Source organism: Mobula hypostoma, chromosome X2, assembly GCF_963921235.1.
Source record: "Mobula hypostoma chromosome X2, sMobHyp1.1, whole genome shotgun sequence".
Classification (NCBI taxonomy): Eukaryota; Metazoa; Chordata; class Chondrichthyes; order Myliobatiformes; family Myliobatidae; genus Mobula; species Mobula hypostoma.
Genome location: NC_086129.1, coordinates 35,333,324 through 35,347,119, shown reverse-complemented (window position 1 = coordinate 35,347,119; position 13,796 = coordinate 35,333,324). Strand labels below are relative to the sequence as shown.

General features: G+C 43.8%; 2 protein-coding genes across 2 annotated transcripts in view; one reads left to right on the top strand and one right to left on the bottom strand.

The window, feature by feature from the left end:
* Window positions 1-9,004, top strand: part of LOC134340917 (rho guanine nucleotide exchange factor 12-like) — a 71,945-nt gene extending 62,941 nt beyond the window's left edge. The window contains exons 30-31 of the mRNA XM_063038514.1: window positions 980-1,043; window positions 6,823-9,004. Of these exons, the coding sequence (XP_062894584.1) occupies window positions 980-1,043; window positions 6,823-6,833 (75 nt within the window). The 3' untranslated portion in view covers window positions 6,834-9,004. The remainder of the gene's footprint in view (window positions 1-979; window positions 1,044-6,822) is intronic.
* Window positions 9,005-9,632: 628 nt separating this feature from the next.
* The window catches only part of tecta (tectorin alpha), a 58,467-nt gene continuing 54,303 nt past the window's right edge, over window positions 9,633-13,796 (bottom strand). The window contains exons 23-24 of the mRNA XM_063038500.1: window positions 10,906-11,025; window positions 9,633-9,988 (exon numbers count right to left, since the gene is read on the bottom strand). Of these exons, the coding sequence (XP_062894570.1) occupies window positions 9,888-9,988; window positions 10,906-11,025 (221 nt within the window). The 3' untranslated portion in view covers window positions 9,633-9,887. The remainder of the gene's footprint in view (window positions 9,989-10,905; window positions 11,026-13,796) is intronic.

The window sequence follows — 13,796 nt, the reverse complement described above, 5'->3', positions numbered from 1 at the left end:
ATCCATACACACCACATCCACTGCTCTACCTTCATCAATTTTTGTAATTTCCCCGAAAAAAAAAAATAAAAAACAGGCTTGTGAGGCATGTCCTGCCCATCTCAAAGTCGCGCAGTTTGTTCCTAATGCTTCTCCAAGTGGTCATAAACCCTGCCCCTAACAATCCTCCCATTAGTTTGTTGCCCACTGAAGTAAGACTCATTGGTCTATAGTTCCCAGGGTTATCCCAACTGCCCTTACTAAACAACTTTTGCCATCCTCCACTCTAGTGGTACTACTGTGACCAGTGAGAATCCAAAATTCATCTTCAACATCCAAGCAATCGCTTCCTCTATTAACCTCTAGTATATCTTGTCCAGCCACAGGGACTTATCTGTCTTAATGTTCTTAAAAAGCTCTAACCCTGCCTTTTTCTTAACCTCAACATGCTCCAACACTTTGGCCTGTTGTAGCCTATTAAGGTCCCTCTCACTGGTGAACACAGAAGCAATGTATTAATTCTGTCTATTTTGTATAATTGACCACTTGGCCTTGAGTGGTTAGAAACCTGCTTGGTTACTGGAGCTGCAAGTGAATCCATAGCCTTGTGTTTTCCTGAAGTGGGGTATGAATAATAACCAAATATAACAGTTCAAATTACCCAAGCCAATTTGCTTTTCCCTGCACATCTTAAATTCACCATTGTTTCCTTCATATCATTGAAGTGACAAAATGAAAACTGATATTTCCAGTTAACTCAATAAAAATGATGCTTAAAATTAAGAACTGAGAGCAAACACATGGAGATCATATGGGGACTAATGTTTCGCCACAAGCAGAGTCTTAAAATGGCCACTAGTCCTGGAGCAGACTTGCTCTTCTGTACCTCAGCGTGCCAATAGGAGGGGAAATAGATGTAAATTGAGCTACGGCCTGCAGTATTAGTGACTAACCGAAGGCAATCATTGTGACTGAACTGTTCGTTGACTGTTCATTTCAGGAGGTGGAGCTGGAATACTACAGTCAGCATGACCTGGAATCCACAGCTTCACATGAGCCAACAGGTACGTGTCTGATTTCATTACTCCAGACTCCAGAGGGCAGACCCTCAACAGAAAGCAAAGGATTATGGTCCACATGGGTACTTCATAGCTATGAGCTGCCCATTGTCTTGATTCAGAAAGTTCTATCTGTCATTTTGCTGTTTAAGAAGGGTGAGTATGGAAACCAGGGAATACATAAGATGCTGCAGTTTGAAGCAAAACAAAAATACTGGAAGACCTCAGCACACATCAAGCAACAACTGTGATAGGAGAAACAGTTACTGTTTTGCCTCAAGGGAATTATAATCCTGTGTTAGATCATTGTTTTGAAATTAAATCGCTCATTATAGACAGGATGGCTGAAAGCTGGAAGTTTTAGTACCTGATAAATCTTAAGGTTTATTTTTTGTAGGTGACTGAAGTAATTGCTGGGTAATGTCTGTGGATGTTTTCTTCGGTGGTCTTTACATTGTATTAGATGGATAGACAAAGGAGGTTCTGTAGATGTTGTGTACTTGGATTTTTAGAAGGCTATGCTGCATACGAGGCTGCTAAACAAGATAAGAGCCCATGGCATTTACAGGAAAGAGACCAGTATGGATAGAAGATAGGCTTGACTAGCAGGAAGCAATGAATGGGAATAAAGGTTTATTCTGATTGGCTGCTAGTGGTGTTCTGTAGGGGTCAGTGTTTGGACCACTTCATTTCACATTATATGTCGATGATTTGGGTGATGCAATTTATAGCTTTCTGGCTAAGTTTGAAGATGTGAAAATAGGTGGAAGGGCAAGTATTGTTGAGGAAGCAGGGTGACTGCAGAAGGACTTGGACAGATTAGAAGAATGGGCAGAGAAGTGGCAAATGGAATAAAATGGAGAAAAGTGTATGGTCATGCACTTTGGTAGAAGGAATGAAAGCATAGACTATTTTCTAAATAGGGAGAAAATTCAAATATCTGAGATGCAAAGGGACTCGGGTGTCCTAGTGCAGGATTCCTTAAAAGTTAACTTGCAGGCTGAGTTGGTAGTAAGGAAGGCAAATGCAATGTTAGCAGTGATTTTGAGAGGACCAGAATATAAAAGCAAGGATGTAATGCTGATGCTTTATAAGGCATTGGTCAGACCAAACTTGGAGTGTTGTGAACAGTTTGTGCCCCTTATCTTGAAGAGGATCCAGAGGACATTCCAGGAATAATCCTGGATGTGAAAGGGTTAATGCATGGAGAGCATTCACTGGAATTCAGAAGAATGAGTTGGATCTCACATCGAATGTTGAAAGGCCTCGATACAGTGGCTGCGGAGAGGATGTTTCCTATAGTGGGGCAGTCTAGGACCGGAGGGCACAGCCTCAGAATAGAGGGACATCCCTTTAGAGCCTGAGGAGGAATTTCTTTACCACAGATGGCTGTGGAGGCAAAGCATTAGGTACTTTTAAAGTGGAGCTCGGTAGGTTCTTGATTAATAAGGGAGTCAAAAGTTATGGAGCAAAGACAGGAGGAATCAGCCATAATGGAATGGCGGTGCAGACTCAGTGGAATGAATGGCCTTATTCTGCTCCTGTGTCGTATTAGGTAGCATGGAAATAGGTCATCCAAACTGTTCATGTTCTTACCACTCTCTAGTAAAGAAATTTCTTCTTGGTAAGTCTCTGGTATTCCTTCTCTCTCCCACCCTCTCCTCCCTACGTCACCTTCTCCTACCCAAATTGCAGTCCTATTCCCTGTAATCTCCACATCAAAATATTTCAATTTTAAAGCCTTTACAGGGACTCCCTCAGCCATGCTTTCTCAAGAGAAAATGAATTCATGTTTATCCTCGAGTCTTCTATGCTCCCCAACGATGTTCAGTGATGGCAACAATATCATATTCCCACGTACAGATCAACACTCTAAATTTAACTGCCTTACTGGTCAGATTCCTTGCGTTAAAATAAATGCAGTTAATCATTGTATTCCTTCCGCGTGCTTAATATCTATATCTGCTCTGGATTGACTACGTTTTATATTATTTAACTGTAATTTCCCTTTGCCCCCTTCACAATTGTACATACCCCTCCCCACGAGGAAGTTGGACTGTTCTAGTTCAAGTGGAATCCATCCACCTTCCCCAATTTCAGTGGTACGGAAGTGTAAAGCTCACTAGCAAGTAGAAGTAATTGAGATTACGGCCTTACACATCTTGCTTGTTAATCTGCAAATTTACTCCATAAATTTGTGTTGCAGAATCTTTTCTGTCTTTTTACCGATGTTGTCAGTGCTTACCTGGACCACAACCTCTGGTTGTTTTACCCTCTGCCTTTCAGAATGGCCTGCAGCTCTTCTGTGATATCCTTGTTTGTAATGGCAGGGTTCATGTCTCTCTGTTGCCCTCACTATTGAAGTTCTTATCACCATAAACCTTCAATTCTTTCTCCTTGTGCAGCTGGACTATCCATGGTGTTAATCTGGCTGGACTCATACATTCATCCTGTATATTTTCCGTCATGAAGTGAGATGCACTCTCAGGTTTTCCTTGCTATCACCCTGCCTGACATCCTATAATTTGTTGTATTACTTAGTTTTAACTATCCTTTCATATTTTCTTTCAGTTCCAGAGTAAATTATTGATGTATGTAAATTGTGAGCAATCGTTCCAATACAGATCATTGTCGAATACCCCAGCTCTCAGTATGAACCATTATTATCTGAATGGTGGCCGATTAGGAAAAGGGGAGGTGCAACGAGACCTGGGTGTCATTATACACCAGTCATTGAAAGTGGGCATGCAGGTACAGCAGGCGGTGAAAAAGGCGAACGGTATGCTGGCATTTATAGCGAGAGGATTCGAGTACAGGAGCAGGGAGGTACTACTGCAGTTGTACAAGGCCTTGATGAGACCACACCTGGAGTATTGTGTGCAGTTTTGGTCCCCTAATCTGAGGAAAGACATCTTTGCCATAGAGGGAGTACAAAGAAGGTTCACCAGATTGATTCCTGGGATGGCAGGTCTTTCATATGAAGAAAGACTGGATGAACTGGGCTTGTACTCGTTGGAATTTAGAAGATTGAGGGGGGATCTGATTGAAACGTATAAGATCCTGAAGGGATTGGACAGGCTAGATGCGGGAAGATTGTTCCCGATGTTGGGGAGGTCCAGAACGAGGGGTCACAGTTTGAGGATAGAGGGGAAGCCTTTTAGGACCGAGATTAGGAAAAACTTCTTCACACAGAGAGTGGTGAATCTGTGGAATTCTCTGCCACAGCAAACAGTTGAGGCCAGTTCATTAGCTATGTTTAAAAGGAAGTTAGATATGGCCCTTGTGGCTACAGGGGTCAGGGGGTATGGAGGGAAGGCTGGGTTCTGAGTTGGATGATCAGCCATGATCATAATAAATGGCGGTGCAGGCTCGAAGGGCCGAATGGCCTACTCCTGCACCTATTTTCTATGTTTCTATGTTTCTATTCCTCTTCCGAGTCTCTGCTTTCTGCCGGAAGCCAATCTATCTGCCAATCATACCCTAATCTGTGACATTTGTGTATTATGGAGTATTTTATGGAAAACCAGTTTGTGTATTGTGGATCCAATGATGAATAGAGCTGTAACAAGTTCCTCCAGCAGATGGTGGCTCCAAATTCCAGCATCTAGTCTATTTTGTCTCTGTAATAAGTACTGTTGAGAGGGAAAATAGTTGGAACATTGTAATTTGTTTCCAAGTTGGCTTGGTGGTGTAGCGGCATACAGGCTGGACTTTGAAGCAAGTGGTCCTGGGTTCAAATCCAGCCAGCTCCTTGCATGGTTTCCTTTGTGCTGGGTTGAGCATCAAGATAGCAACTTGGCCTCGTAAGGAGGACATAAATAATCTTCCAGAAATAGTAAGGGACAGAGGGTCCAGTGAGATGGAGGAACTGAGCGAAATACATGTTAGTAGGGAAGTGGTGTTAGGTAAATTGAAGGGATTGAAGGCAGATAAATCCCCAGGGCCAGATGGTCTGCATCCCAGAGTGCTTAAGGAAGTGGCCCAAGAAATAGTGGATGCATTAGTGATAATTTTTCAAAACTCGTTAGATTCTGGACTAGTTCCTGAGGATTGGAGGGTGGCTAATGTAACCCCACTTTTTAAAAAAGGAGGGAGAGAGAAACCGGGGAATTATAGGCCAGTTAGCCTAACGTCGGTGGTGGGGAAACTGCTGGAGTCAGTTATCAAGGATGTGATAACAGCACATTTGGAAAGCGGTGAAATGATCGGACAAAGTCAGCATGGATTTGTGAAAGGAAAATCATGTCTGACGAATCTCATAGAATTTTTTGAGGATGTAACTAGTAGAGTGGATAGGGGAGAACCAGTGGATGTGGTATATTTGGATTTTCAAAAGGCTTTTGAGAAGGTCCCACATAGGAGATTAGTGTGCAAACTTAAAGCACACGGTATTGGGGGTAAGGTATTGGTGTGGGTGGAGAATTGGTTAGCAGACAGGAAGCAAAGAGTGGGAATAAACGGGACCTTTTCAGAATGGCAGGCGGTGACTAGTGGGGTACCGCAAGGCTCAGTGCTGGGACCCCAGTTGTTTACAATATATATTAATGACTTGGATGAGGGAATTAAATGCAGCATCTCCAAGTTTGCGGATGACACGAAGCTGGGTGGCAGTGTTAGCAGTGAGGAGGATGCTAAGAGGATGCAGGGTGACTTGGATAGGTTGGGTGAGTGGGCAAACTCATGGCAGATGCAATTTAATGTGGATAAATGTGAAGTTATCCACTTTGGTGGCAAAAATAGGAAAACAGATTATTATCTGAATGGTGGCCGATTAGGAAAAGGGGAGGTGCAACGAGACCTGGGTGTCATTATACACCAGTCATTGAAAGTGGGCATGCAGGTACAGCAGGCGGTGACAAAGGCGAACGGTATGCTGGCATTTATAGCGAGAGGATTCGAGTACAGGAGCAGGGAGGTACTACTGCAGTTGTACAAGGCCTTGGTGAGACCACACCTGGAGTATTGTGTGCAGTTTTGGTCCCCTAATCTGAGGAAAGACATCTTTGCCATAGAGGGAGTACAAAGAAGGTTCACCAGATTGATTCCTGGGATGGCAGGTCTTTCATATGAAGAAAGACTGGATGAACTGGGCTTGTACTCGTTGGAATTTAGAAGATTGAGGGGGGATCTGATTGAAACGTATAAGATCCTAAAGGGATTGGACAGGCTAGATGCAGGAAGATTGTTCCCGATGTTGGGGAGGTCTAGAACGAGGGGTCACAGTTTGAGGATAGAGGGGAAGCCTTTTAGGACCGAGGTTAGGAAAAACTTCTTCACACAGAGAGTGGTGAATCTGTGGAATTCTCTGCCACAGCAAACTGTTGAGGCCAGTTCATTAGCTATGTTTAAAAGGAAGTTAGATATGGCCCTTGTGGCTACAGGGGTCAGGGGGTATGGAGGGAAGGCTGGGTTCTGAGTTGGATGATCAGCCATGATCATAATAAATGGCGGTGCAGGCTCGAAGGGCCGAATGGCCTACTCCTGCACCTATTTTCTATGTTTCTATGTTTCTATGTAAAAAAAACGGACAAAAATGCTAAAGATTTTTGCACATGGTGCGAAAAAAAGTAACAGCAATTTATTTGCAGGATGGGGGAGAAAGCCTTAATTCTGTAAATTAGTTTTCATGAAAAGGGTAATGGAATTGTGGAATAAATTATGAGATTAATGGAATGGGCAGAATGGGTGGATTAAGTGATGGGTTTGGGTGAAATGGTAAGAAGGGGTGGCTTAGCATGAACTATATAACGGGCCGTGTGAAGCAATCTCTCTGTTCTCTCTACAGGAGACAGTTAATGTAGTTTATTCAAAAATGGAATCAAGCCAGGCATGGTGATGGAACATATGGGTGCTTGGAGATGACCCCTTGAAGCTCCTGCTAGCTCTGGACTTTGGAGACATTTGTGGAACTGATTGTTTGTTCAAATGCCGCTGATTTCTGGGTCACTTTTGGGATGGTGTATCAGTGAGTCCTGCCTGTATTGGTGTGTCTTGCCAGTTATGGGTGCATCCCAGTTCGGTTGATGCAGTCGCCCTCCCTTGTCTGCGCACATCTCTTTCAATTATAGAACTGATCTCGCCCTCCGCATCTCCTAAAACCAAATGTACAGAAATCAGCTTAGGGTTTGATGAAATCGAGATGTATTTATTTGTATTCACTTGCTATGATAAATGCAGTTGTTTTGTTATAATTTTTATTTTCATAGCCTGTATTAAGCTGATTTGCAAATGAAGATTAAGATCTGGTTAATGCATGGAGTCCATGTGCTGGGTTCCAACATTGAGCACAGTGGAATAGATAACTGGGGTGTATGTGAGAGTTATCATGCAATCAGGGTAAGAGTTACTACACTGCTGGGGTGAGAGAGGGAGAATTTGTGTGTTTGTGTCTGTGTGTGTCTTACTGTACAGCTGGGTTACGAGGCAGTAACTACATATGAGGTGAAAGAAAGTTAGTTATTCCATTGGGTAAGAGAGGGTTAATGCAGGTGTGTCAGTTACTGGACTTGGGCTTGAATGTGTGTGAGAGAGAGAAAGAGAGAGAAAGTTGGTGTTCAGTATGTGTGTGTGTGAGAAAGAGAACTAGTGCACAGAGAATGCAAGGGAGAGCAGCTGTATGGCGTGCGAAAGAGATGGGGCTGGCAGAATGTGCGAGATAGAGTCAGTGCACTGACTGCAAGACTTGACGGCACAGCTGGGCTGTGAAAGGGAGCGTTATTACACAGTTCATCACTACAGCAAAGCTCCTGATAGCTAAGCCAGGTTCAAGATTCACATTACATCTGCTGTTATTACCCTGATCAGGGTTGTGGACCAAAGGTGCTCTGTAGCAAAACCTGCACCCAGAGCAAAGTATCAGGTGCAGGGACAGGTTAGGGTTTCTCTTGTCAGGAGAACCACTACCTCTCTTAACTTGTCTTTCCTCTGTGCATGCAGTGTGTTTGCAACATACAGTTTATTGTTTGTACTTTGAGTACTTGGCAAACACATTCATTCCTCACATCCATATTGCCAGGGCTGTCACACCATATTTCCTCTGATGCTCATCTCTCACTGATACTATGGTGTTGGAACAATTCGGGCACAAAATTGCAGAGTAGGCTTCTGACACAAGATGTTGGAAATGTTATGATGGGCACTGGGTCTGGCCAGCTCCTTTTCTACCAGAATTTTGTTTATATACGATTTACATTTAGAGTATAACCTGGGAGTAGTTCCTGCACACCACAAGAAACCCCTCCTTTTTAGTCAGTGGCTTCCTGTATTCCACTGTACAGAAGCAGTGGCTGTTACCAAGCCTACCCTGTTAACTGCTGTTTCCACAGCTATAATTGCAATGTCCAATCATAATTCCTGTCCCTTCTAAACCCAGAAACTGATCTCAATGTCACACAGAGCTCGGAGGAGAAGCTTCACCTTGCTGACGCCCATCAGTTGAAAATAAGTTGGAAATCACTGTAAACCCACTTGCTGTTTGGTACAGATGGTAAAATGAACACATAAGCTGTTAACAAGACAGATACCCTCCCAGTGGATGTCAGTTCTAACTCTGACTAAAGCAGATACTTCAGCTCTCCAGTAAATTTCCTCGCACCACTCTTGCTTCAGAGATGATGCTGATTTGGTGTGAGTGCATGAGCTAACTTTGCATATTGCCCCTCACGTATGTACAGATCTTCTAGAGCTCCCATTGGTGCCCTGTACATCATCCTGCGCAACACACTAACCCTGCTGCCTCCCCTAATTATAGTTTTATTTGTCTCAAGTTTATGATATATTTCAATTGGTTTTATCTAACTTTGTAAAATAGCATCTCGTTTAAGATTTAGCAATGACATTATGTTACTTGAAAAAAAAAAGCAAATATAATTCTGTTCTGGGATCTGGGTTTTAAAGAAATGTTTCATTATAATTAAATTGTTTCAGTATAATTAAAAAGCTGTGGCATAAAGTTGCTTTTGTTATCTTTGACCTAATCTGGCGTGTATCTGTCTGACCACCCACTCAAAGCTGTTGCTGAACTGTTCAATTTACTAGTGTAACTCACCATGATTTTAAAACACTGCCTCCCTCTGGTACAGTTTCCTCAGGCATCAAATCTTCCTGGGATTCCATGGGTACAGATTCTAGGAGTGAACAAGTTTCACGGAGTAGTACTGACTCTCATTGGAGTGAGATTCAGGAGACTCTCTCTCACTGAGGGATGAGTTACACAGGCATTAATTCTTTTTTAGCTTGGTGTCGCTGCAAGCAACATAGTTATGAAGCAAGTTTCCTCTATCCCAGTCATGACTTTAGAACGTGCAATAGGCAAGTAAGTATGATTTGAATCCAAGTGGTTTTAACATAAATCCTTGGAGTTAGTCATCCTCTCATAGATCTAAATCCTGAAATCACTTTGAGAAGGTTCATCACTTAAAAGAATGGGTTGGCATTTGTGAAGTAGGATCACATAGGAAGAATGCCTGGTGTTGGGCAGAGAGCTAAGATTTTAATTTTTTATTAGTTGTGAAGTTCAATGAATTGACAGTGCTTTGAATCAGAATGAACCTCAGTTCTATTGACAATAAATCCTTTATTTCATTTTTTGCCATCCTAGACACAACAGTCAAAAGTTGAAATCCTAAAACTCTCAGCAGTCCTGGCTGTTTATTTTCAGGATGAAAGAGCAAGTTACAACTCTGTAAAAATGCATTACACAATCCTCATAGTATAGTATTTCACTACAAAAGCATTATTTAATTAAATAATAGATCCCCAAAAAATATGAAATTGCAGTTGTTTATTTAATTCTGGTCAATCCCCTTGTAATCTTGCTCCAAAGTCTGACTGCTTCAACGTCACCCTCGGCTACAGTTTCAGGTTCTGTGTGTTTGCCAATAACCAGCTAAAGATCTGAGTTATCACCAGAAGTTGAGGCAGTATGGTTGGCTCATTTGAAGCACTTAGAGCTAGAGAGAGAGAGAAGTGTAAGGAGTTAACTCAGCAAAATTAAAACTTGCATCTTCCTGTCACCCTGAGATGTGACTTGATTTAATGAGCAGTCTCAACAGCTAGGTACTCTGGCTATATTAACGCTGCACTGCCACCCAGCTGGTGGTGTCTCAGTGTTATATTTCACTTGCATCAGCGTCTTGATATCATGGTGTTACCATCACACTTCTTTCACCAAAGTGGGGCTTTCAGCCTGGCCGCTGAGGTGCTCTGATTTTATTCTAAATTAAAGAACAGCTAACAAGTTTCATTTTAAAAACCCAAATTTATTGGCCCTGGATTAGGAGTTTTCTACTTTATTTTTCTTGCTTATTTTATAGAATGTGGGTATGATAGCAAAGGCCAGATCTTCTTGCCCAATCCCCTCAAATGGTGATGAGCCTTCTGGTGAAGATACCCTGATGACAGCTAAGAGGTGTTTTAGACCCAGTGGGAATGAAGGAACAATGATATTTTCAAGTCAGGATGGTGGGTGATTTGGAAAGATTTTAAGAATAGGTTGATGGTCCTGTACCCTTTTGGAAGAGATTGCAGGTTTACAGGAACCGGATCCCTTTATCAGGAGAAGCCCACCCTGCCAGTGACCATCAGGTACCAAACCTAAGCTCTATCCTGGTGGCCATCACAGAAAAAAACTGACCTAACAGGGCAATCTTTGTCCTGACACCTCTTGCTTCTTTTGCTTGCAGTGGAATTGGGGGTTCCCAGAAACTGCCTCAGCCCTATTCTTAGCAAACGCCCTGTACTGAATCCAGGAGAAGACCGAAGTGATGGTAATTGTGGTACAGCGTGGAATAGGCCCTTCGAGCTGCACTGCCCATCTTATTCCAGAACTTTAACCATATGGTAACTAGCGTGGCCATCATTGACTTACCTCGGCAGTGCTTTCCATCCCAGTGCAAGAATCCAGTGATGCAGCTGCACACAGCCCGCTCCCCACGACTTGTACAAATCTGTTCACAGCCACCATTGTCCACCTCACACCAGTCAGCTGCTGCAAAACAGGAAATGTATAGTTAAATGATGTCAGAGCTCCTGTCACAGCCGAATGAGGAATGTACATTGCTCAGAACTACACTTTATCCTCCCATCTTGTCTCTCTCACATAACCAACATAGACAATATGGAGAGCCCTATAACCAGGCAGCAATGCCCAAAGCCTGATATTCAGTCAAACACCATATTGTAATACAACCTAGTTCTTTGTTCCTGCCTTAGAATTACATGGCTAGATTGTCGATAATAACTCTATGTCCCCGATTCAGCAATTCCAATGCATTGCTTGATAACTTGACATTTTACAAGAGAAAATTTGCCGATGCTGGAAATCAAAGTAACACACACAAAATGCCAGGGGAACTCAACAGGTCAGGTAGCAGCTATGGAAAGGAGTAAAGTAAACAATCGACATTTTGGGCCAAGACCCTTCATTTGGACTCTTTGCTCATTTTGTAAACCTGAGCACATCCAAAACTCAGCTGCCTGCATCTGAATTCACACCATCACCCATGGTTACTGTCTACATCAGCTCCCAATCCCACTTTATACATCCAGAGCGTGGTCTCCCTGACAGCTTTGTTAATCTTGAGATATATTTCTGGACTTAGAATTTAACAGTTCTAGTAATGGTGTCCTTGCTCTCAGTAAATCAAGGCCCAAGCTCTAGCATTCCTTTTCAAATTGGCAGTGCACACTTAGTTGTGTCAGCCACTCCAGATCCAACAAATGGTACAATTGTTTATGTTAAGCGTCTATGATTGCAAGACCCTCCGGACACTAAGAATACAAAAAACTAAGTCTATATCACTAATGAGTCTGATAAGAGTGGAGCTGTGTACTCTCAAGTTATTCTGTGGCCCAGACCTTCATACTGCGGAGTTGCTTGCTAAAGCCGCCCAGGAAAGAAGGTGCCGGAAGCAGTGCATGAGAAAATAAGCATGGTAAGTGAGAACAGAAGGAAATCTGCAGATGCTGGAATTTCAAGCAACACACACAAAAATTGCTGGTGAACGCAGCAGGCCAGGCAGCATCTCTAGGAAGAGGTACAGTCAACGTTTCAGGCCGAGACCCTTCGTCAGGACTAACTGAAAGAAGAGCTAGTAAGAGATTTGAAAGGGGGAGGGGGAGGGATGGAGAGTTGATTGGCAAAGGGGATATGAGAGGATCATGGGACAGGAGGCCCAGGGAGAAAGAAAGAGGGACAGAGGGAGAAAAAGGAGAGAGAGAAAAAGAATGTGTGTATATAAATAAATAACGGACGGAGTACGAGAGGGAGGTGGGGCATTAATGGAAGTTAGAGAAGTCAATATTCATGCCATCAGGTTGGAGGCTACCCAGACGGAATACAAGGTGTTGTTCCTCCAACCTGAGTGTGGCTTCATCTTTACAGTAGGGGAGGCCGTGGATAGACATATCAGAATGGGAATGGGATGTGGAATTAAAATGTGTGGCCACTGGGAGATCCTGCTTTCTCTGGCAGACGAGCGTAGGCGTTCAGCAAAACGGTCTCCCAGTCTGCGTCGGGTCTCGCCAATATATAGAAGGCCACATCGGGCGCACCGGACACAGTTTATCACCCCAGCCGACTCACAGGTGAAGTGTCGCCTCACCTGGAAGGACTGTCTGGGGCCCTGAATGGTGTTGAGGGAGGAAGTGTAAGGGCATGTGTCGCACTTGTTCCGCTTACAAGGATAACTGCCGGGAGGGAGATCAGTGGGGAGGGATGGGGGGGGGGGAAACAAATGGATAAGGGAGTCGCGTAGGGAGCGATCCCTGTGGAAAGCAGAGAGTGGGGGTGGGGGGGGTGGGAGGGAAAGATGTGCTTAGTGGTGGGATCCCGTTGGAGGTGGCGCAAGTTACGGAGAATAATATGTTGGACCCGGAGGCTGGTGGGGTGGTAGGTGAGGACCAGGGGAACCCTATTCCTAGTGGGGTGGTGGGAGGATGGGGTGAGAACAGATGTGTGTGAAATGGGGGAGATGTGTTTGAGAGCAGAGTTGATGGTGGAGGAAGGGAAGCCCCTTTCTTTAAAAAAGGAGGACATCTCCTTCGTCCTGGAATGAAAAGCCTCATCCTGAGAGCAGATGGTAAGTGAGGTGGAGTCTGTGCTAGACAGAAGGCAAAACCCTTTAGACTGGCTCTCTCGTCAATACTGCTTTCCAAAGTTTGAACCCCAGGAAACAAACTGCATTACCTACAATTGTAATGGACCCAGTGCGAAATGAGGGACTGCTTCACGCTTATCCTTACAGAAATGTGGCTCCAGGACACCACCCCAGACACAGCAATCCAACCAGAGCAGGGCTACCCAACTAGTTTTAGGCCATGGACCTTACCATTAACCAAGGGGTCTGTGGACCCCAGGTTGGCCCCCCCCCCCCCCGAGGGGCTTGCCATTTTTCATTCGGATTGGAATGCTGCGACCTCGGGTAAAACCCATAGAGCAGGGCTGTGTATCTACATTAACAAGAACTGGTGTGTGACACTATGGTAGTAGCAACCAACTGTTAAGAGTTCTTAATGGTGAAGAGCAGGCCCTAGTATTTACAAAGGGAGTTCACTGCCATTGTGATTGTATATATCCCATCCTTGTGCTAATGCTGGAGAAGCGGTTCATGAACTCTACTGTGCCATCGGTGACCTACAACCTCACACCCTGACAGTTTCTTTATTATTGGGGACTTTAATCATGCAAACTTAAAAACAGCTGGTTATGGATAATATTCAGTCTTCCCTTCCCACTACATTGAAACTCTTCCAGTTTGT